The following is a 25094-nucleotide window of genomic DNA, read 5'->3' on the forward strand; positions in this document are numbered from 1 at the left end:
AGGAAAAATGATGAGAAATGGAAAAAATGGAAATAAAGTCTTTGTAAATAGGGAAGGGTGGAGGGCATGAAGGGAGGGCTAGGAATGGGAAAAGAAATGATAACCAAGATGCATTATGTAAAGGTACAATTCCCAATGAGAAATGTAATTGTGTTGTATACCAATGTACCAATAAAAGAATTTAATAAAAAAAAAAAGAGACCACCAATGCCCTCTGCCTCCTGGGATTCACACCCTGGGTGGTCTCTTTCCACTATGTACTATACTACAGGTTGGTTTCTGTGACCAGTAGCATATAACATAAGTGATAGGGTCTCACTTTCAAGATGAGGTTTTAAAACCATGGCTTCCCACTTGCAGATTTTCTCTTGGATCATTTTGGGGAAAGTTGGCTGCCACATCAAGAGGCCACTTAGGCAGCTGTGGAGTTATCCACACTGCAAGGATACCTGCCAAGAGCCACATGAATGACCTTGGAAGTGGATTTTGCTGCCCCACTCAACCCCTCAGATGACAACCTCACAAGAGACCCTGCACCAGAGTCACTGAGCTAAGCTGCCCAGAGATTCCTGACCTTCAGGGGGCATGTTAGATAGTGAATGTTTATTGCTTTACACTGGTAAATGATGGAGTAACCTGTTACACACCAATAGCTAATTAATGCATCCCCCAAACAGCTAGTTCCACTGTATGTCCAATGCCCAGTGTATCGGAAACACTTGACAAATACTGATATATACATATTTATATAGAGACTTTGTCAATCAACAATTACTTCTTGAGCACCCACTGTGGGCAGGCACCTGTCAAGGCAGTGGTGAACGGACCTAGTCCTGTCCTTAAGGGATTCACATTCTAGAGAGACGTGATCACTAATAAGTGGGAGGGATTCTGGGGAGGGGGACAGATGGAGCAAAAGGAGAGAAACCAGGAACACATAACTGTGTGGTGTGGTGGAGGCAATCTGGTTATGAACAAAGGGGTTTGAGTTTCTAGGGCCCATGTCTGGGGCTCAGGGAGAGCAAGACTCAGATCAAGTGACACGCACATGGGCCTTTTGAAGATGGAGGGATTCTAAATGTCACCAAATTTCCAAGAGGAATGGCCAGGGACAATAGCTTTCAGTGGCAGGTGGTGGTCTTCCAGTGTGGCCTTGCCCTACCTTTGTCGTGGGGACTTGGGTAGAGTGAGGCTGAGCTGACCTTGGGCTTTCAATATCTGCTCTGACATAGGCCATCAGTGACCTCTGGCGAAGTTATCACCAAAAGCTTTGGCTTCTGCACCTGTGAATTGAGAGCAGAACTGATGACTTCATGGGCTCTTATGAAAATTAAACAGAGTAAGTATGTAAAGTTCAGAGCACAATGCCTGCCCCTCTCAGCAAATGCCACTGATGGCTGCTATGTTTCTTCATTGGGATCAATCAGATTTTGAAGTTAGATACCTTTTCTCCTAGTACATTTAAATTTTTAAAAAATCAAATGTAATGGAAAGTTGAGATTTGACAGTGAACACTCATCTACCCCCCACCCATACTCTGCCATTACCTTTTGCTGTTTTTGCTTTATCACACACAGATCTACCCAGCCATCCATTCCCTTAGCCATCTATTGATCTATCATCTTTCTGTAAATTTCAGAAACCTCACTTATTCCTGATATTCGACCCTTAATTCCCTTGCCACACATATCATTAACTTAATTCCAATGCTTATTTGCAGATTTCCCCTCTTTTCATGTGCAATCTACATACAATGAAATGGAAAAATCTTAAGCATCCCTGCACTGAGTTTTGACAAAGGCAAATAAATACCTGGGTGATGGGGGTGAGTGGGTGTAAAAATGATCAAAGAATGGTAGGTGCATGTGAAAACGTGCCAAAATGAAACCCATTCATCTGCACAACCAATAAAAAAATGAAAAACAGCCATATACCTCTGTGACATAAACCCTATCGGATATATACAGAATATTATTATTCCCTAGAAATTTCTCTCATGTGCTTCCCTAGTTAATTCCTGTCCCTGTCCCTAGAGGTAACAATTGTTCTGAGAGCCTTCACCCTGGATTAGTTCTGATTGCGCTAGAATTTCATGTAAATCATGCAGAGTGTAAATATAAAAAAATCTGCATGAACCACAGAAACATTGGGCTGAATGAATCAGCCTCATACCCAAAAGTACTTTATACACACACGCACACACACAAATACCCTCCCAAGTATAAGATTGATTTTCTCTCAATCTAGTGTTTCTGGGATTCATATTGATAATTTTAAAAATCACAGCATGTCTTAGTCAGCTCAGGCTGTCTTAACAAAATACAATGGTGGGCTGGGTGCCTTAAAAAGCATCTCTTTTCTCCCAGTTCTGGAGGCTGGCTGGTTCGTTCTGGTGCAGGGCCTCACACTGGTTGGCAGACACTGTGTTCTCACTGTTCTCCATGTGGAAGTCGGGGTGGGGAGAAAGAAACAGGATGTCTGGTGTCTCTTCTTCAAGGGCAGAAATTCCACCATGAGGACCCCACCTTAGTGAATCCACCTATCCTAATTGCTCCCAAAGGCTCCACCTCCAAACACCATCACTCTGGGGGAGGGCAGTTCACTCTGTAGCATAGCACTAAGGCTTTGCCTGTCCACATCCAGACAACTCTGCAAATTCCATTTCCAGATTAACCAACCCAGCCCTCCTGGATAAAAGATGTCAATAAAAGAGGAACATTATTATAGTATCAAATAGCTTATCATAAATGGGGGCATCAATTCACAAGTTACAAATGGCCTAGATTTTGAAAAATATGAATGCTAATTCTATTTGACAGAATAAAAGCTACCCTAGTGGCAATCTCATGACATGATAAAAATTCAAGGAGCTCTCATCATTTTTAATGTTCAGGTAGGACAGGCAGGCTACTGGATTTTGATCAGGCACATAAACCAACAGATGTTGGGTTTTTTTTTTTACTTAACAGATGTTCAGAACAGGAAGTCTACCTTGTTGTTCACTGCTATATCCCTGTACCGGGGAAAGGGCCTGGTGTACAGCAGATGTTCAATAAATATTTGTGGAACTAGTTGAGCATCACAATTGTGGAGGACTGGCTCATCCCCTAGGTAAGGTTCATCCTCAATTTCTGGTATCTTTCCTTTGAGTCTGTGCTGTCCACTGACTAGTTAGCATGCATTGCTCCCTCCCATCCTATGGCCTCCTCAGTCAGCCTACAGCACTGACTTCTGGGAGTGAGTTGCAGAGGCAGAGTAGAGAAGATCATGAAAGTTGAGATCAACATGTGGGACAAGGCAGCAGTTAGGCCCACTTTGGTCTGCAAACAGCAGAAAACTGGCTTAAGCAAAAAAGGAAAGCTATTGGCTCATTCAGCTGAGCAGCCAAGCACTGACCAGCCTCATTTTGGTCCCTCATCTCTTCTTTCTTGTTCTCTTTTCCCTGTTTTTCTACTCTAGTTTCCTATGTGATGGCTTCATTCCCTGGTAGGTTCTGTCCTGGATGGACCCAGCTTCAATATATACCAGCCTTCCCGCTAACACTATCAGAAAGAACACTCCTCCTCCCAGACAGAGGCCTGGGACTGTGTCCATGGTCTGACCTGCTCTTGTGACCCTCTAGGGCACCACTGGCATGTGGCCAGAGCCATGGCACTGTGATATATCACATGCACCTCTACTTCCACCCTGGCAAAGCCCAGGATGAGACCAATTTCATCTAAACAGCACAGACTACGGTGGAGGAGAGAGGAGGTTCCCCAAAGCGCAGTCAAAGGGGTGATGGATGCGGCATGGGTGTGAGCCACAGGTGTCCACTGCAAGTGGGTGGTTTCCATGACACAAAGTCACTCCGGATGGAGTCAGACTTGGGGTGGACAGAAGACTGTCAGTCTGGTCCCAGAATCTTCCAGAGCTATGAGTCGCTAGGAGATCGGTGGATGATTTCAACAAGGAGCCTTGACATGTAACCCTAGCATAGGGCAGGCGCCCAGCAATTTACTGGAGAAGTGTATCAGTTAGTGGAAGGAGGAGAGCAGTGGTTGCTTGGAAGGCTCATGGGAAACTGGGAGACCTTCAGTCTGCTTGGGAAACTGTGGGGAGGGATGGTGTCTGCTCAGAGGGCAAAGGCAGGTCCCACATGGTCAGCCAAGATGCTCAGAGAAAAGGCTGCAAATATAGGGCAGTATGAGATTGGTTGCCCAGAAAAAGGAATGCTGTGGGCTTTGAGAGGGAGGGTGTTGAGGACCAGGTGAAGAAAGCAGTGTCCTCACAGCAAGGGAAGCTTGGATGCACCTGCTCCAGGTCCAGAGGTGCCTGGCTTTGCTCTTGGGGATGTCTCAGAACTGGGTGATGTGGAAGCAGCAGCTCTGTTACCAGCTTGGCAACCTGAGTGTAATTAACTGTTAAAAATCTTTATCTCTCAGAAGCACAAAGGAATCCTGGCACAGGGGAATTCAAATTATTCCCTTACTCATTTTCTTTTTTAAACAAAACTTATTGTGAAATTTATCAGGATCAGTTCATATTTGTATCCACCATAATCCTTTAGGTATTGAACTATTTTCTTTTACATGAGGATTGATTTCATGACAATGAATAGTACCCAAGGGCACGATGATAGCGTTGGTTGTTTAACTGGAATGTCTGATGTTCAGCAAAATCCATTCCAGAGCAAACAATTGGCTTTAGAGCCCTTGAAGGACCCAACTGGAGCCAAGATCAGCAAAATGTCCGGGACAGAGGAAAGCAGAGACAAAAATCCTAATTCCCAATTCCCTAGGATCTGGCGTTATCGCCTTTGGAAAAGCCCATCCTGCTTGAAAGGGTGTTATAATTATCTACCCTGTTGGGGAGATGTTGCTGAACTGTCTACACAACATCACAAAGCTTGTTTTCCTAACTGGTAATTAGAGCCTCTCCGTGGGAGCGCTAGTTCATAAAGACGCTCCCTGTGAAACCGCTCCATCCACGCAAACAAGCCAGACGCAGTGCTGTGACCAGGGAGGCAGAGGCCGCCGCCAATGAGACATGACATCAGCATTTATCCTCTACTGGCCAATTTTACGGGGAGAAGTAAATAAAGCTAATGAAACTTTTCTTTTCATCCATGTGGAGTCTCTGCAGGTGAGAGGTTGGTCCAGAAACCCCTCTGCTGGAGCTTTTTTCTGGGAATGTGCTATTTTGCTGCTAGAATTCCTTGGAGAGAAAAAAAATACTTGACTGAATTGAATAATTAAATAGACAGACTTGGTTCCATTTGGCAGTGGAGATGTAACGTCAGATGGAAAGAATTTGCTTTCCAGTGTGTGACTCGAATACAGGCCGAGCAACCCCTGCATCTGGGAGAGCAGCTGGCTCCCATCTGCTGGCACAGTCACCCTGCTCAGCTTAGGGCGACACACTGTCACTTCAGGACACTCCCCTAAAGGAGCGTTTCACCTTCCAGACACCTGCAGGCCACATCGAGGACTGGCACAGTGTGGGTCCTGGGTTCTGGGAGGACATAGCTTGGGCTTGAATCCCACTGTGGCTGCTTATGAGCTCAGTGACCTTGGGAAAGTTCCTTAATGTCCCCTGCCTCCGCTTCTTCACCTGTGAAATGGGGATAATGAAAGAACCTCCCTCGGGGCTTGTTTTCAGCATTCCGGTGACATAATCAGAAAAGCATCTGATTTCTTAGCTGAGCCTCCTCACCTCTCAGCTGCCCCTCACTGACAGGAGCAGCTTGTTTGACGGCTTTTGGAGCTGAATTCTAAAGATGAGCTGCTGCTTTGCTATGCATGGCACCCGGCCTCCCTTCTCCAACCCCTTCTCGCCATGCCCTCTCTCACAGTGTTTGGTAACCATCAGCATTGATGTTAACCCAAGAATCCAGGCACCCAGATCTCTCGGGCCACCTGGAAGGCTCTGCCCATGAGGGGGCAGGGGCCCCGGTGGCTGCCCTGATGGGCCCTGTGCTCCTCCACGATGACCACTGCATCCGATAATGCTAAGTGCATTAACCAATACGTTCAGTTAAATCTCATGGGGAAAGCACCACAATGTCCCATTTTCTGGAATAAGAAACTGAGCTCCAGAAATAGGACACGGGATTCCCAGAGCCAATGTCATGGAGTGAGTGGCAGGACCAGGGCCAGAACTCAAGCCAACGTCACTCTGTTGATGACATCCTCTTCCTTCTTTCCTGCTTTTTGCCCTTCCATTTTAACTGTATCTATCCTCTTAAATTTTCTACATTTTAAAGGGGCCACTGGTTGAAAAACACATTTTGATTTCAGAAATATTTTAAAAAATGACAGAATGTGCCTCTCAGGATTGTGGAGACAGACTCTGTCCTTGAGCTGACATTCTGTACTCTGGGTTTGCTACAGAAGCAACTCTAAGTAGGGCAGAATCAAATGCTTCTGTACTGTGGGGTCCAGGTAGCAGCATTCGGGGGTGGGGGGTGGTAGGGCATGGAGGGGAGTCAGGGAGGGATTTTGAAGGGAGCAGGATGGGACCTGGGCCTGGGAAGGGGAGGATGTTTGGATGGATCCATGGCAGGGGTGTTCTAACTTGGGGAACACCCTCATGGAAGGCCTAAGGAAGGCCCTGGGAGGCTGGCTTAACACTGCCACCCCCGATCCCCATCAGCTTCTTCCACCATCCCATCCTTCTGCTATGCTGTGAGGCCTGCCCTGTGCATCCAGGCCCTGTGCCTGCTGGTCCCTTTGCTTGGAGCTCCCTTGCCTGCCTCGTTCTCCTGGCCAACTTTGGCTTGATCTCTGTTCAAGTTCAGGCACTATATCTCTTGGAAGCTCCCCATGACATCTTTCCTCTGTGCAGCTCCAGGTTAACTGAACAACTGTGCCAGCACCTTCCCTGGGCTGGGCTCTGTGGAAGGTGACAGGATGAGACCATTGGTACAGTCAGACAAGGTCATGGAAGAGGCAAGACATGGGGGCAAGGAGACTGGTTAGGAGACTACAGCAATGGCTGAGTACATATGGATAAAAGCTGAAGCTATGAAGATGACATGTTTACTTTTCTGACATTGGGATTCAACCAGGGCTTTCCCACTAGGCTGCCTCCCTAGTATCCCCCTCCTTTTTAAAAAATTTTGAGACAGAGTCTCACTTAGTTCTTAAGTTGCCCAGGCTGCACTTGAACTCATGGTTCACCTGCCTCAGTCTCCCAGAACACTGGGATTATAGGTGCTCGCCACAACATCTGGATGGGATGACATTTTTGAGCACCAAATGTATGGCCACAGGCAACACTGTTATCTTCATTGTACAAGAAAGTAGTGCAGTTTTTAAAAAAATTTTATTTTATAGGTACATTTTAGGTATACAATATGACATTGGAAATTTGCACCTTTACATAATCTCTCTTGGTTCTTATTTTTTCCCCATGCCCCTGCCCTCCCTTCAACCCCTCCATCCTTCCCTCCCTATTTACAAAGACTTTGTTTCCATTTTTCCATTTTCTCATATTAATTCCATTCCCTTCTATCCTTTCCCCTAGCCCTCCCACTTCCCCCTTGCCCCTTTTCTTCCTATTTCACATTACCTATTATACCTTTCAGTCCTTATTTACACTTTCAGGTTCTCACAGCAGAGAAACTACTCGGTATTTATACATCTGTGTCCCATTTATTTCACCTAAGAGCATCACCTCAATGTGCATCCATTTAGCTATAAATGTCTCTAATTTTTTGTCACTTTTTATGGCTGAGTAGTACTCCATTTTATTTAAAAAACCACATTTTCTTTATCCAGTCTCCAGTTGATGGGCATTTGGGCTGTTTCCAAGTTTTAGCTATTACAAACTGTGCTGCTATGAACATGGGTGCACATATATCACTGTGGTATGATTCTTTGAATTCTTTGGGGAAGATACCCAGCAGGGGAATAGCGGGGTCAAATGGCACTTCCAGTCCTAGTTCTTTGAGGTCTCTCCATACTGATTTCCACAGTGGTTGCACCAGTGTACACTCCCACCAGCAGTGGAGCAGGGTTCCTCTTTCCCCACAGCCTTGCCAGCATTTGTTATTGGTTGAATTTATGATGAGAGCCATTCATTCTGGGGTGAGGTGGAATCTCAGCATTGTTTTCATTTGCATCTCTCAAATGACCAGTGATGTTGAACATTTTTTTGTATGTTTATTTGCTGTTTCTACTTCTTTCTCTGACAAATGTCTGTTCACTTCAGGTGCCTCTTTTTGAATTGGGTATTTGAATTTAGGGTGTCTGAATTTTTTTAATTTCTTTATAGATTCTAGATAGTAGACCTTTGTCAGAGGAAAAGCAGGTGAAAATATTTCCCACGTTGTGGGTTGTCTCTTCACACTGCTGGTGGTTTCTTTTGCTATGCAGAAGCATTTTAGTAAGAAGAGATCCCACTTGTTGATTGTTTGTGCTACTTCATGGGCAACTGAGATTTTGTTCATAAAATCTTTTCCTACACCGATGTCTTCAAGAGTTCTACCTAACCTCTGTTCCAGCCGATTCAGCATTTCTATATTAATATTTAGATCTTTAATCCATTTGAATTTTAGTTTAGTGCATGCTGAGAGGCATAGGTATAGTTTTAGTCTTTGGCAAGTTGAAACCCAATTTTTCCAGCACCATTTATTAAAGAGGCTATCTTTCCTCCAGTGAGGGTGTTTGGCTGCTTTATCAAAGATGAGATGGCTCAGTGTGTCTGGAGTTCTTTCATCATCTTGGAATCTGTTCCGCTGGTCCTCAGGTCTGGTTTTTTTTGCCAGTACCATGCTGTTTTTGTAACAGTAGTTTTGTAGTACAGTTTCAAGTTGGGGGTTGTGATACCCCCTGCCATGTCTCTGTTACCTAGAATTGCTTTTGCTATTCTGGGTCTCTTCTTGTTCCAAATGAAATTTTGGATTGCTTTCTCAAGGTCCGTGAAGTATGCTGCTGGGATTTCAATTGGGATTGCATTGAATCTATATAGCAGTTTTGGAAGTATGGCCACTTTCACTATGTTGATCCTTCCTAGCCAGGACCAAGGGATGTCTTTCCATTTTCTGATATCATCTTCAATCTCTGTTTTCAGAGTGCTACAGTTTTTAGAGAAGAGGACTTTGATTTCTTTCGTTAGGTTGATTCCTAGGTATTTCAGTTTTTTGGATGCTACTGTGAAAGGAATTGTTTGCCCTATTTCTGTCTCAGTGAGTCTGTTGTTCGTGTAGAGGAAAGCTATTGATTTTTGTGTGTTGACCTTGTCTCCAGCTACTCTACTGAATTTGGTTATTAAGTCTAGAAGACTTTTGGTGGAGTTCTTGGAGACTATGTATAGCGCATCATGTCATGTGCAAATAAGGACAATTTGACTTCTTCATTTCCTATCTTTATTCTTTTTATTTCTTTCTCTTGGCTAATTGCCATGGCTAATGTTTCCAAACCTCTATTGAACAGGAGTGGTGATAGTGGACATCCTTGTCTTGTTCCTGATTTTAGTGTGAAGGATTTCAGTTTTTGACCATTTAGTAGGATACTGGCTGTTGGTTTTTCATAGATGGCTTCTATCAGGTTGAGGTACAGACCATGTCTTCCAATTTTTTGTATGGTTTTTAACATAAATGTGTGTTGGATTTTGTCAAATGCTTTTTCTGTATCTATTGAGATGATCACATGGTTTTTGTCATTGGCTCTATTGATACAGGGTATTACATTGATTGATTTGCATATGTTGAACCATCCCTGCATCCCTGGCATGAATCCCACTTGATCAGGATGTATGATCTTCTTGATGATCTTCTGCATTCTATTTGCCAGTATCTTAAGGATTTTTCCATCTATGTTCACTGGTGAGATTGGCCTACAGGTCTCTTTTTCAGTTGGGTCTTTCTCTGCTTTGGGGATGAAGGTGATGCTTCCTTCCAGGAATGAATTTGGGAGTATTGCTTCCTTTTCAATTTCACTGAAGAGTTTAAACAGTAGTGGCAGTAGTTCCTTTCTAAATGTCTTACAGAATTCAGCAGTGAAACCATCAGGACCTGGGCTTTTCTTAGTTGGTAAGTTGTTAATTACATTTTCAATTTCATTGGTTGATATTGGGTTGTTCAGAATTTTTAGGTCTTCTTCGTTCAGCTTTGATAATTCATACGTATCTAGGAATCTGTCCATTTCTTCTGTGTTTTCCATCTTATTGGTGTATAGGTTCTCGAAGTAGGTATTGATGATCCTCTGGATTTCTGCTGGGTGCATTGTAATTTCACATTTTTCATTCCTAATTGCATGGATTTGAGGCTTTTCTTTCCTTTTTCCGTTAAGGTTGGCTAAGGGTTTGTCAGTCTTGTTGATTCTTTCGAAGAACCAACTCTTGGCTTCATTGATTTTTTTGTATCATTCTCTTAGTCTCCATTGAATTGATTTCTGCTCTGACCTTTATAATTTTCTCCCTTGTATGAGCTTTGGGTTTTCCTGCTCTTCTTTTTCTAGAAGCTTAAGGTTCAGCATCAGGTTGTTTAATTGGGCTCACTCTGTTTTCCTAATGTGAGTATTCACTGCTATGATTTTCCCTCGTAAGACTGCTTTCATCGTGTCCCATAGATTCCGATATGTTGTATTGTCATTGTCATTTAATTGAAGAAACTGTCTGATGTCTTCTTTAATTTCCTCTGTGACCCATTGGTTATTCAGAAGTGTGTTGTTCAATTTCCTTATGTTTATGAAATTTTTGCAGTCTCTTTTGCTATTGATCTCCCATTTCATCACACTATGGTCTGATAATATACAGGGGATAACTTCAATTCCTTTGCACTTACCTAAATATGTTCTATGAGCAAGTATGTGGTCTATTTTGGAGAACGACCCATGTGCAGCTGAAAAGAATGTGTATTCTGATTTTGTGGGGTGGAACACTCTGTAAACATCTGTTAAGTTCATTTGTTCAAGAATCTGATTGAGTTCTAGTATTTTGTTGCTTATTTTTTGTCTAGTTGATCTATCTATTTGTGACAGTGGGGTATTGAGGTCCCCCACTACTATTGTATTAGTGCTTATTTGATTTTTCTGTCTGTTAGTATTTGTTTTATATAGTTGGGGGCACTAGTGTTTGGTGCATAGATATTTATGATTGTCATCTCTTCCTCTTGGATTGTTCCCTTTACAGGGATGTAGTGTCCTTCTTTGTCTTTCTTAATCAGTTTTGGTATGAAATTCACTTGATCTGAAAAGAGGATAGCTACTCCTGCTTTTTCTCGGGTTCCTGTCACATGGAGTATTGTTTTCCACCTTTTAACTTTCAGTCTATGAGTTTCTTTTTGAATCAAATGTGTTTCTTGTATGCAGCATATTGTCGGATCTTGCTTCTTGACCCATTCTCCCAGTCTATGTCTTTTGATTGGTGAATTGAGACCATTAACATTGATGGTTATAACTGGTAAATATTGACATCATTGTCATGACTTTTTATTTTTGTTGGATTCTCCCCCTTTGCGTTCAATTTCTTGTTTTGCCTGATGGATTCATTCTGCTGTGCTTCCTGGGATTGTGATCCTCATTGTCTTTTCCTAGGATATTGTCTAAAATTCTTTTGGTGTGCTGGTTTGGTATTCATGAAGTTCCTAAGGTTCTCTTTGTCATGAAAGTATCTTATTTCTCCATCAGTTTTGAAAGATAAGTTGTGCAGGGTACATCAGTCTGGGTTGGAGGCTCTTTTCCTTTAGGGCTTGGAATATATCACTCCAAGCTCTTCTTGCCTTGAGGATTTGTGTTGAGAAGTCTGCTGTGATTCTGATGGCCTTTCCTTTTTTGTGATTTGTTTCTTTCCTCTATCTGCTTGTAGAATTTTGTTCTTCTGTTTGGTTTCCATAATCTTAACAATTATATGCCTTTGTGTTTTGCTTTTTTTTTTTTTTTGATCAAGGCTAGTTGGAGTCCTATATGCCTCACTTATCTGTATGTCAAGTTCTTTTCCCCTGCTTGGGAAGTTTTCTGTCATCACTTCTGTGAACAGTTTTTTCATGTCATTTGCACTCTCCTGTTTCTTCATTGACTCTAATCAGTCTTATGTTATTCTTCTTTGCAGTGTCTAGCTGCTGCTGGGTTGATTTCTCATGTTCCCTTACAATTTTAAAGCAATTTTTCTTTTCCTGGTCACTAATTGCAATCTTATCTTCTGTATCTGAAATCCTGTTCTCACATTGGCTCATTCTGCTGTGTAGACTTTCAATGGAGTTTTTAATCTCTTGGAAACCTGTTTGCATCTGTTTTATGGATTCCATTTGTTTCCTATGTTGGGATTCCATCATGTTCCTCAGCTCCTCTATTTTTTTTTTCTGTGTCCTCTCTAGATTTAATAATCATGTCTTGCACTATGGGCCCAATCTCTCCTGTTTTGTGAGAAATTATTTCTGATTTCATTTTTTCCAGATCCTCTTTCATTGCCAGTTTAGGGAGTCCAGGTTGTTGAGTATCAATGTGTTCCCTGTAGTTTCCCTTTGGGGTTGCTGTATGGGATCTGGTAGTCTGGTTTTGAGGCTTGTTTATGTGTCTTCTCATTTTGACATGGGATGGGGGTTGCTCCTGGCATCTGCATGGGTCACCACCTCTGCCCTGGGAGCAGTGCTACGTCGGCCCAGAAGCCTTCTCTTCTTCACTGGGAGTGCTGGTATGGCGCCCCAGAAGCCTCCTCCTCTGAACTGGGAGGAGCCAGTAGTGCAGTTCTGAGAGGTGAAGAAGCTTACCAACGCAGGCAGCTGGAAGTAGCCCAGAGGGATTGGGGCCCAGGGCCTGATGGAGGAGCTTCTGCTGTCTCTCACTACACAGGGGATTATCGGCATTGCAGTCCTGGCAGTTGGGAGGGATGGATGTGGTTGCTGGGAGATAGAACCTGAGCTTCTGCACACAGGCAGAGGATAGTGTCAACAGAGGAAGTGCTTTTGGAAGGGACATGAATGACGTTTTGGAAATGGTGTGTGTGAATTATCTTTGGATGCTGTCATGCTATGTTGTCAGCAGAAGTTCATCTTGTCTTAAAAACAGTTTGCATGTGAATTGTCATCAGAAAATGGTAATAACCCTTCTTGGTGCAGATGAGGTTTCCCGGGGACAGAAGGGAACACAGAGCCTGCCCAGGACATAGAGACAGCATTCGTTAAACCAACTCTTGAAGCCAGAGTCTGCTCTCTGTTCACCAGCTCTCTGTGCAGGGCATGATTTCCACTTGGGAACATCTTTGGGATGAGTGAGTAATTGGAGAGAAGGCTCAGGGCGTGGGAGGATTGCTGATTGAAGTAGAGGAACAGGGTGCCAACAAATATTCCTAAGGAGGCCAGGGGGTGAGGACTTTGAGACCAACAAGATGACGCTCCCACTCTCAGCGTGCATCTTGTCTCCAAACAGAACAGAACAGGAAAGCTCAGGCCTCTGTGACAAGTACAGTAACTTTTGCTTTAATGGCTTTTCAGGAAATTGGTGACAGGCAAATATGTGGTTTAAGAGTATGAAGTTCCCGTTCAGTAGTTTTCAAAGGGAAAAATCCAGGAAGTCTTTCAAAGTCATTGTGAGGCTAAACCATCCACGCTTGAGAGGACAGCATGCAAGATGAGGAACAGACCTTCAGATGTTCTGGTAACAGGCCGTCCTGGGTTCACGCTCCTCAATGCCTGAAACACAGCCACAGGAGGGGGAGATGCTGTGAAAGCCAGACATCTCCAGGCCTATACAGATTGTGGTTCCTGCACATATCCAGAGTCCTGCCTGCCCCACCATGAAGCACAGACACAGAGCACCTCTCAAAGGTGACTCTGCAGGAAGTGGACGTGTGCCTGTCAATCAACTGATGGATAATTGGCCCAAGTCTCCCGTGCCATCTCTCAGCCCCACCATGTCTTCTCTCTTCTTGTCTCTAAAAGAGAGTATCTTTTCTGATGGCTGAGTGTGTGCTCATGACCCCCATTCTTCCCCTTCTGGGGTCCTTGTTCCATCACATATCCTATTTCCCATGTCCATTTGTACCCATGACCAGTGGTCCTCAGTCCTCATACTACTGTGGCCTGTAGTGGTTGTATCATTGTACTGTAGTGGGTTGTATCATTGGCATCTCTAGTTGTGGTCGAGGATCTGAGAAAAAGTATGTTGGGGCTTCTGGGAGAGACTTTCAGATAGAAAAAACACTCTTGAGATAAAGCCTTTTCCATCATTCCTTTCTTCCTGTCACTGAACATGGTTCTATGAGACTTTGACGCTTAGAGCAAGGCAGACATCTTGTTGATAGAACAACCATGGAGGTGTTGACATAGGGACTGGACATGTGGAGCTGCTGGAACATTCCAGAACATCCTAGAATCACTGACATGAAGTAAAATAACCCCCCTACTTGTAAAGCCACTTCTGGTCTGATACTGTCACCTCAGCTAGAAGCATCTGTGCTCTTATTTACTAAAGAGGAAAGAGATAGATAGAAAGGTGAAGAAGTCACTCAAGAACCCAGGGCACAAGAGCATAGGTTCAAACCAGGGTCCGATGCCATAGACCCTGGATCCCTGCACATACAACTCAAGCAAGGAAAGCCTGTCTGGCTAAAACTGATCCTCCCTTCAAAAACAGTGCCTTCTCCTAGTCTGGGTAAATTCCTTTTATTTTCATATGTTTAAACAATTTTATGAACATCTAGTTTATGTAAAAATAAACTGTTAAGCTGCACATATTTTAAATGTATATTTCAATGAGCTTTGCTGATTATATACCTGCAAAACAGCCCAAACTCTTCGAATAGATCCAAAACTCTTCTATTGCATCACCTCAGGTCTCCTTGTGCCCCCTTCTCAGGGCATCTCTTCTTCTACCTCTGCTTCCAGGCAACCAGGTCTGATTTCTGCCATTATAGCTTTTAATATTCTCATCAGAAATGGCTACAAGTTAAAGATGCACCAAATTCTTGCACATTTGGCATGGCTATTCTTTTTCACTTTAGTTATCCAAGTGAGTGTGCAGTGACATGGCTGTAACTTGCACTTCCATGTTGGCTATGATGCTAAGCAGTTTTCATGTTTATTTGCCATGTGTCTGTTTTTTTGTTAAGTGTTTATTCAAACATATTGCCATCTTATAAATTAAATGTTTTACATTGAGTTATGATTCATTTATGTATTCTGAATGTAAGCCCCTTACCTGATAAATGTGTTGCACATATATCCTTCCAGCTTGTGACTTGTCTTCCACTTTTTCCTTTCTTTTCTTCCTTTCTTCTTTCTTCCTCCCTTCTTTTCCCTCCCTCCCTCCCCTCGTTCCTTCTTTCCTTTTATCCTCTCCTCCAGCTTATGGCTTGCATTTCATTTTTCTTCCTTTCTTTCCCTCCATTTTCCAGCTCCTTTCTTCCCTTTCTCTCTCTGGCAGTGCTTGGGATGGAACCTAAGCCCCGCACATGTTAAGCAGGCTCAACCACTGAGCAATGCCCCCAGTCCTGCTTTCCATTTCCTTAATGATATCTTTGAAGAGCAAAATAAAAATTTTTTTAACATTCAAAAGTTTTTTACTCTTTCTACAATGTTAAGGTCAACAAAATCAAAGATTCTCAACATAAGCCATTGTAATTTTTATAAATGTGCTTATGAGTATATTTACAGCTTTAATTATAACATACATAACACTTAAGCAGATTTCCAAATAGATTCTTGAGTTTAATAAATCCAAAAATTAAAATAAAGCTTAAAGCTGCTTCATAATAATTAGGTTGAATTTACATATTTTATACATTATTATCTTCAAGTGAGGAAACTTAGGTATTAAGATTACTTAAAATATTTACTGAGTTTAATTAAGATTTTTGGTATTTAAAAAATATATATGAAAGAAACCATTTGTTTAAAAGTTTATAGTTAATTTAGTAGGAATTAGGCAGTTAGGACTACTGAATTGTGCTATTTTATTACATTTCCTTAATAGGGTTTTCTATTGTTACTTTTATCAGTGCCTCTTTTATTATTTATTATATTTTTATTATCAATGCATCAGAAGTGGGTTGTTTTGACATATTTATACATGTATATAACATGCTTTGATGTTTGCTACCCCCCCTTGAGCCCCCTTGCCCTTCCTCTCCCCTCTCCCTTATTCCCTTCCTCTTCTGTGTTGGGCTCCTTCCTACCTTCATGTCATCTCTTCCCTCCATTCCTTTTGCCCTTCTTGATTCCACATATGAGAGTAAACATATGATATTTGTCTTTCTGAATCTGGCTTATTTCACCTAACATGATGATCTTCAGTTCCATCCATTTTCCTACAAATGACATGATTTCATTCTCAATCTACCATTCTGAATATATATACATTTTCTTCATCCATTCACCTGTTGGCAGGCACCTGGGCTGTTTCCATAGCTTGGCTATTGTGAAGTGGGTCACGCTAAACATGGGTATGCAGGTGTCTTTACAGTACACTGACTTTAATTCCTTCAGTTATATACTGAGGAGTGGTATTGCTGGGTCTTATGGTAGTTCTATTTTTAGTCTTTTGAGAAATCCCCATTCTGATTTCCATAGTAACTGTACTAATTTACATCCCCACCATCATAGGGGGTTCCTTTATTGGTTTTTGATTTTTTTTTTTTTGGTACCAGGGATCGAACTCGGGTCCTTGCGCCTGCACAGCAGGCCACCGGTGAAACCACTGAGCTAAATCCCTGGTCCTGGTTTTTGATTTTTGATGACAGCTATTATGACTAGGGTGAGATGGAATCTCCACATACTTTTGAAGAGCAAAATCTTTAATAAAGTCCAAATCAGTTAATATGTTGTTCTATAGTTTATGTCTTCTGTGTTTGCTGAGTTATCTGTGGCTTACAATTTTTTTTCATTCAACTATATGGGAAATTGTTGGCTATAACTTCTTAAAATGCTTTTATTTTTTTTTCCTGCTCTTTCACTTCTGGGACTCATTACCTGTAAATGAGACCTTCTGACATCATCTCATAGGTATCTGAGGTTTTCCTAATTGTTTTTTCCAAGCCTTTTTGTTTTGTCTTTTAGAATGGATAATTTCTATTGATCTTCACATTCACTCTCTCCTCTTTTTCATTTTATTTAGACCATCTAGTGAATTTTAAAATTTCAGACATTGTATTTTTTTCCAGTTTTGAAATTACTATTTGATTTTTTATATGTTCTATTTCTCAGATGAGCTCTTCTATTTTGATTATATTTTACTTTAACAAACTCAGAACTATTATAATAGCTGCTTTTCTGCCCTAGAATGTTTATTTCAACATTCTGGGGTTATCTTTTATTTTAAGAGTGACTTACATTATCTTTCCTTTTTTATATCAACCAATTTGGGACTGTATCTTAAAGAACACTATGAAAGCTATGTTGAATAGAATCTGGATTCTGTTATATTCTTCTGAAGGATGTTGGGGTTTTTGCTGTAGCAGGCAATTAACTTGATTAGACTCAAACTGTGTCTGTTGCTTGCCCTGGGCAGTGGTCCAATCTCAGTTCATTTCTTTAAACTTTTGCTGTTCTGTTATGCATGCTTTGGGGCAGGCAGAGGCCTGTGAAGTTCACACATAAAATCAGGGGATTTCTATCTTCAGCGCCCTCTCTGCTAGGATTCCTCACTGTCCTGTGACCCCGGCTCCTTCCTCTGGTTTATCTGGTATGTGATGGCAAGTTTTTACTAACAACATTATTTGTCCTTGATGTGCTATACTGTGGTTTGCCTTCAGGACAAAGAAGTAGAAGGGGAAGGAGGGCAACTCACTTTCATGCTAATACTTCTTTAACTTTTAATTTAACTTTTAAAATTTACTTTTAAAATATATTGTGATATTTAAGGTATACAACATTATATACATTTTTCTTACTATGATGGAACAAATTAACATATCCATCAACTCATATAGTTACTATTTTCCTTCCAGTGGTAGACAGCAATAATATGCCCATTTAGCAAAAGCCCTCAACACAATACTCTATAACTGTGGTCTTGTTTGTACATTAGATCTTTTGACCTATTTCTTCTATATATTTGTTTCTTTGTATACAGTGACCTACTCATCTCTCCCCCAACTCTGGCAACTACTGTTTTATTCTGTATCTCTGTATATTTGACCTTTTAATTTTTTTATATTTCATATATAAGTGAGATCATGCAATATTTTTCTTTCTGTGTCTGGCTTCTCTTAGCATAATGTTCTCTCGATTGTGGCAAATGGCAAGATCGCCTTTATTTTAAAGGCTACATTTTGGTTTTTAATGAATATATATGTATGTGTCTACACATACATGCAAACACACATATGGATATGTACCTCACTCTGTATCTCTGTATACAACTGATTATTTATCCATTTGTCCATGGATGAACACTTAAGTTGCCACCGTCTCTCAGACATTTGCACACCCATGTTCACTGCAGCATTATTCTCTAAGTTTTTGTTTACTCTCTGAATTACTAAGTAGTTTTTTTTAGAGTTTATAGTTACCTGCAGGGGGCTGTAAACTACTGAACTCCACTTGCAGTCAATTCCTTAGTGTGCTCTGGAGGGAGGTTTCCCAAGATCCTTCTTCATTCCTTCCTGTCTTCCATCTTTCTCTTCCCTCGCTTAAACAAAGGTGTTTCATAGAGCCCCGTGTTAAGGTTCTGGTTCTGCCCTTAGGTCTTTTGCAGTGCTGCTATCTTTCTCGGGAACCTGCTTCATTGATGCAACCTCTGAGTACCCTACCTGCAACCTTCAGTGCAAATTGGCCCCTTCTCTAGCTCACCTTGCTTGGTTACTACATGGCACTCATTCAGTGAAGCAAGCTTAGAATTACTAGATATCAGGACACTTATATTATTTCCCCCAAATTTCTTCACTGTCAGCCAAAACACAAAGATAACAGTGATGTCGCTATTATTTACTGACCTGTTGATAATACTTAACTTTGATGACCATTCCAAAAGAACTACAGGTTGCACATTCCTAACTTGAAAATCCCAAAGTCAAAATGCTCCAAAATCTGAAATTTCAAAGTGTGGACTTTTGGATTAGTGATACTCGACAAGTAAAGCAAATATTCCAGAATCTGAAAGAAATGGAAATCTGTAGGGAACAGGGAAAGGGGACGTTACTAGGACCTCTGCAGTAAGTCCTGGTCTCCTGTGAGCTGCGACAACACAAAGCAAATTAATTTATTATAGAGGAAAGGTAGAAAAATGAGACTTTGAGAAGAAGCTGAGCTTTGGGCCTGATCAATGCTGCTTTGGGCGGCAAAGATGAAAGACCCCAACTTACCACACCTTTTATTCAGTGCATCAGGAGAAACAGATGTAACAGATGACTCCTGACAGAGAGTTCAGTACATGGAACAGAGTTCAGTGCATCAGGAGAAACAAATGTAACAGATGACTGGGGGGCAGTGGAATTCCTAGATCAATGAGGAACTATGGAGATGAAGATTTTGTTCCTCCCAGGATGCCTTCCACTGGTGTAATCTTGTCCTGGAGCATCACACCATCACTGAATCATTGAGGTCTCAGCTGTGACCAGAGGCTAAAATGGAACTGTCTCAAAATGCCATAGCTGGCCTGTAGGCAGGAGAACTAGGCCTAATCAAATGATCTTTACCCAAAATTATGTAGCATTGCTCCCGACAGAAATCTGAAGCACTTGTGATAGCAAGCATTTCAGATAACGGATTCTCAGCCTATACCAATGGCTTAGGTATATGGTCTCCTTTCCTTCCTGATGTTGCGGGTTGATATTGATAATCAGTATATGACTTCCACTGCCATATGTTTACTCACTCCACAACTGTTGCCAAGAGTTCTGTGAGCAGCCACTCTATGTCCTCAGGCACACAGTGGCATCGGGAATGAAGTGGTGGATGCCTGTAACCTGGTAGAGGTTACATTTAAAGACCATTAAACTGGCACATTTCTTAGTGATGTCCTATGAAAATAACACCCAGGAGTGAATGTCAATGTCAATGGGAATGCAATGTCAGGAGACAAGGAGGAACTCTGGTTGTGTGATACGGGGAAGTGTGATCTGTGAGCTGAGACCAAAATGATGACAAGAAATCAATGCTTAGCAGAGGAAACAGCAAGTGCAAATGCAGCTCTCTGGAATGGCCAGCAAGGATGGCATGCAAGGAGGCTTGAGAGGTGGGCATGGGGAACGGACTCACAGCAAGGACGTTAAGTGTGATACAGAACATCAAACATGAAAAAGCTTACTTTCTAAAGACAGCTGTCAGAACAGAATGAAGGGTGACATAATTATTCAATCAAAATCCTTTGCACAGATAAAATCTAAAGACAAAATCCAATTTGTATGTATGTATGTGTGTGTACTGTCACTGATGCTAAAAAAAAAAAAAGAAATAAAATCCACTGGGAGAAAAAGAGAATTTACTCAATAAAATATTTTCTAGAAAAATGCCAGAAGTCATTATTATTCCAAAAAAGAATTCCCCATTTTAATATAAGCATGTATTCACACACACAAACTCTCCAATGGCACAGGACAGTATTTTACGAAGTTATAAAAAATACTACCTGTCAAGCACTATTTCTTGCATGTGCAATCAAAACCGCTAAGGTTATCTGTGTAAGAAATCCCTGGTGTCTATTATGGAAAGCTTTTAATAGAACTTGCCTTGACAATGTATTCCTCAGCCTTCCTCCCCACTCCCAGTTCAATACAATATTGCTGCTTAATTTTTTGTGACTGCAGAGTTGTGTGAGGTGTTAGAGAATAAGTATGAAGAGTTCAAGTAAATACAAATGATGCTTTTACTACCTTTTCTCCAAAGATTTTGCATTAGAATATAAGCTATAATATCAAATTGTATTACGTGTATATACATAATGTACACACATCCTACATCTCAGTATCTTTTACAAGTACATAGGCAACATGGTCCTATTCATTTATTCAGACTTAAAACTAGTGTTCACTTTGCAATTCTGTTGATAACTCATAATCTCATAATGCTGAAAACCACACAATATGACAAAATGTTCTGATGGCCTTGTTCTTCCCAGAGACATGACTGAAGATTCAAGATAAATTTATTTTGTAAAAAGTAAACACAGTTGAATGATCATCATGCTAACCTCGCTCACAACTATTTTGAGCCTTGGCAATCTAATGTAAGATTACTTTAAAGAATCTTCCCCCTTTAGCAACTTTTTTTTTTAAACAATTAATTGTTTGGGTGGAGGAGCCAATGTTTCTTACACACTGGGGCTGGAGTTCTAAAACAAGGAGTGCAGTAGTCTGTTTTCCATCTACTATAATGAAATACTTGAGGTCAAGTAGTTTATATAAAATAAAGAGTTTACTTATCTCACAGTCCTGGGGGCCCAAGAGCATGGTACAGGCATCATCTTGGAAGAATGTTGGCTCTGGTGAAGGAGTCATGGCAGATGGTGTCGTAATGGCCACAGCATGTGGAAGAGGGAGAGATCCTATCACAAGACAGGAAACCAGAAAGCAACTGGGGCCCCAAGAAGGACCACACTATTCCCTTCCGAGGGTATACATCGAATGGACCTAAGGGCCTCCCACTAGGCTCTGCCTTCTAAAGGTCTCACTGCATTTTTCACATCACTAAATTGGGGACTATGCATCTTCTGGGGACAAGTCAAAACCACTGCAGGGAGTGAAGAATGGATGTACCACTGTAGGTAAAGCTGTGTTTTGTGAGCCATTGTGGTTCAGTTCAGTTTCTCAGTCTCCAGTGAAAATTCTGTCTAGAACAACTTGCTTCTTCTTCAGACTGCATCACCCTGGACTGGCTACGATCAGGGAAGGAGCTCCTGGGCCTTGCCTAGGCTTTGTGCATCCCAGGATGAGATCCCAGGGCTTCCAGTCAACACAGAACGTTCTCCCAGGCAAGGTGGTCACAGATGCTGAACACTTCTGTGTTGCCGCAGCTGAGCCGGGCCAAACTTTCAGCTCTGAAAAGCAGTTCCAAGAAAGACAGGGTAGTGTTCAGAAGCAGGGGCTTGAGACTTCCTGCACCCTGACACTTGCATTCTCACTGAGGAACGGGGTGACCTTGGCCACATGCCTCCACCTTTCTGAGCCAAATCACTTGAGACACACAAAACACTCAAAACCATAGCAATGTACTCATGACGTCTTTTATTGTTTTTCACAGTATTAAGGCACTTATGTTTGATTTTTTTTTGGATCATAAGTAAATGCACTAATACTGATCTTTTATCTGAATGATACATGAACCTATTTCCTGGTCCTTAGAATAATTTTCCAACTTTATTCTGAATCTCTAACTGTTGTTTTGAACCTCTCACAGCTGTTTTGTTACTTTAAAAATTGTGGGAATTTCCTGATTCCTTTTTCTTAGCATATTTTTGGGGTATTTCAAATAAATTTTTGACTTACTAGGATTTTGTGAGAAAAGGATTTACTTAGTTTCATTCCCATTACTTTTAATTATCCCCATATTCTTGCCCAATTTTGTACACTGAACATGACAAAGAGAGCACCTTCTTCAGTCCTCTGTGATTAAACTCTGCCCATTTCCCTCTTGAGAGTTCCCCACTGTGGAGTCAGAGCCCGTGTCTTCATGGTTCCAGGGTCACAACCTTCCACATCTCCAGTGGCTCATTAGTTATGCCCTTTTGACCTCTTATATCCAAATCTGTTGTAAAGAAAAATGAACACCAAACAAGATTGCAGCAAAGCACCAAAAAGGCATTCTAGTTTGAAAATTTTTAAATTTATTTTGCATATAATGAACAATGGTGTGTCACCAATCTGTAGTATAATTAACTCCTTGTCTTTTGTTCCTTATGAATTTACATATCCAATTATCTTTCTATTTAATTTCCCATGGTTTTGCTACATTGACTAAAACTCTTTAACAAGAAAGCCTTTTAACTTAATGGACTCTGCAGTTCATTTGTAACCAGTCAGTTTTTAAAAGTTGGTTTAGGCTTAGTGAATATTATTACATAATAATATGCAAAATAATTATATGCAAAATTTTTCTGCCAGAATTTGGAGTACCTGGTAACTCATTCACCAGGATGATCTGTGAAAAGACTACATGAATTGGCTGGTATGGTGGTGCAGTCTGTAATCCCAGCAACGTGGGAGGATGAGGTGGGAGAATTGCAAGCCCAAGGACATCCTGGGTAACTAGTAAGACCTTGTCAAATAAAAGGGCTGGGGATATAGGTTATGATTCCTTGGGTTCAATCCTCACAAAAGAAACAAACAAGAAAGCATGCAAACAAACTACATGGATAAAAGCACACCAGAGCCAGGAGCTGCTGAGAGATGCAGCAAAGCATATTATATAAAAACAATGCCAGCTCTAAATAACAGTATCCCAAGGGATACTGTACTCATGCATTTTGGTGTCAGGTTCGTGTGCCTGAAAGCCTGTTTTGGTCCCACCAGAATCTGCTTTGTTTTTGTTGAGAAGTCTGCATCAATTCCCACTTTTTTTGTTGAAGCTGGTGCCGTTTTGAGGCTGGTAAACAAAAGGGCATTCTGACCCCACAAGAATCCCGGCTGTTGACGGATCCTAGGACCAGAAGAATGGGATGAACAAACTGGGCTGCAGAGTGACTTTCCACCCCATGTCTCACGGCCTGATTCCAGTCTTCTGGGTGAGATTTTCATAAACAGACAATTTTTGTGCAAAGGTAACTTTTGTGGTTGTCAGGAAGGCAAATTCAAATTCTGAGCTGTATCAAGTGTATTCTGTTCCCAGTATGAGCAATAACTGACACTTCAGAATTTAACAGCAAATGGTAGCTACTTGGATCTTTGTTAAAGTAAGTCTACATGGCTCTGGTAAGATCGAGAGACAGCTATTTGTTTTGGTAAAAAGGAAAGGAGATGACCTTTGTTTTGTTAACATTTTAGGAGTCATGACCACAATTTAATATAATCAGATGCAGTTTGTTCAATGAATTATCAAAGATCACACTTGGATATCAAGCTGGGACTGAGGTCGATAGGTAGACATTGATCATATGCTGCCAGAAAGAATGTAATTTGAGAGCTGAGTTGAGAAATGCACCATTAGAATTTTCGCAAACATTCATGCAGAGATAGTCTAATATTGTAATAATTAGAAAATTATTCCAGGCTTTCTGTGTGGCAGTTCTATTGTGAATATAATTTAGGATATGATTTATGCAAAAGGATGTAAATTCACAAAACTGCCCAGTCTACTCTTACATTTCAACAAAGGGTTGTGTGCTGCTGCTGTTTCTGGCAAAATAAAAAACTGGAAGTGAAAAGTGAACAGATCACAAAGGGCAATCATTCCTTCTTCATTAGCTCCATTAGATCATCTTCTATTCCCTTCTTGCTTAGCTCATCTAGACTGTAGTACCGATGAATGATTTTCTCAGCAGTGACAACCACGACTCGGAGCCCATGGGTGTCTTTGCCCAACTGGCATCCAATGGCAGAAGACACCACCATGTCCAGGTTTTGGTAGGTGCCCCCGGCGTTCCTATGGTAGTGGCCTGAGAACACAGCTCTGACACCTACAGGGAAGGGAAAAAGACATTAGGGTGGGGGGGGGTCACCTAGGGCTCCCATGCTTTATTCTGTGAACAATACCATATTATTATTTTAAATGCATATTATTTTGTGTGCATGAAAAAAGAAGGTAGGTGACATATGTGACATCTAGACCCTTTTTAAAGATAACTCTGTATTATTAACACATTTGTCATAACTAGTACAAGAAGGTACCAGGAAACAAGATGAGTGAAGAATGATACAGAAAATGACTTTGGAAGAGTTAAAGGAGAATGAAGAAAGCATTTTGAAGCCTGCATAAACATCTACATGGTGGAAGCTATATGTGTAAAAAAGTAATGTTTATGGGCATAGTTTGGTGGTAGAGAGCTTGCCTAGCATTTATAAGGCCTTGGGTTCAATCCTGTTATGGTTTAGATTAAAATGTCCCCCCAAACCTCATGTGCTCATAGCTGGGGCTTTTGGAAGGTGACTGGACTATGAGGGCATATAGCTGACTTGTTGTTAGGAGGTAGGGTTTGGTCTGAAGAGAGGGGTCATTTGGGGCTGGAAGCGTGACCTGGAAGGGCTTATCTCTTTCCGCTCCTGCCTTCATACTATTTCTGGTTCTCTACTACCATGCCATGAGC

At 41.4% G+C, this 25094-nt stretch overlaps 1 protein-coding gene across 7 annotated transcripts in view; it reads right to left on the minus strand.

Annotated features, from left to right (window-relative positions):
* Window positions 1-2277: 2277 nt before the first annotated feature.
* Cpped1 (calcineurin like phosphoesterase domain containing 1) overlaps window positions 2278-25094 on the minus strand; it is a 149493-nt gene continuing 126676 nt past the window's right edge. For 3 of the 7 annotated variants that reach the window (XM_087208923.1, XM_004855853.4, XM_087208918.1), the window contains one exon: window positions 22064-24467. In XM_087208923.1, coding sequence (XP_087065049.1) covers window positions 24238-24467 — 230 coding nt within the window. In that variant the 3' untranslated portion in view covers window positions 22064-24237. Of the gene's footprint in view, window positions 21402-22063; window positions 24468-25094 lie in introns of those variants that run through there. The other 4 variants (XM_087208920.1, XM_021237329.2, XM_087208917.1 and 1 more) reach the window with 3 other exon arrangements.

This window comes from Heterocephalus glaber, unplaced genomic scaffold, assembly GCF_053883595.1.
Source record: "Heterocephalus glaber isolate CG9 unplaced genomic scaffold, H.glaber_assembly_v1.0 deba00000943, whole genome shotgun sequence".
NCBI classification, from domain to species: Eukaryota; Metazoa; Chordata; class Mammalia; order Rodentia; family Bathyergidae; genus Heterocephalus; species Heterocephalus glaber.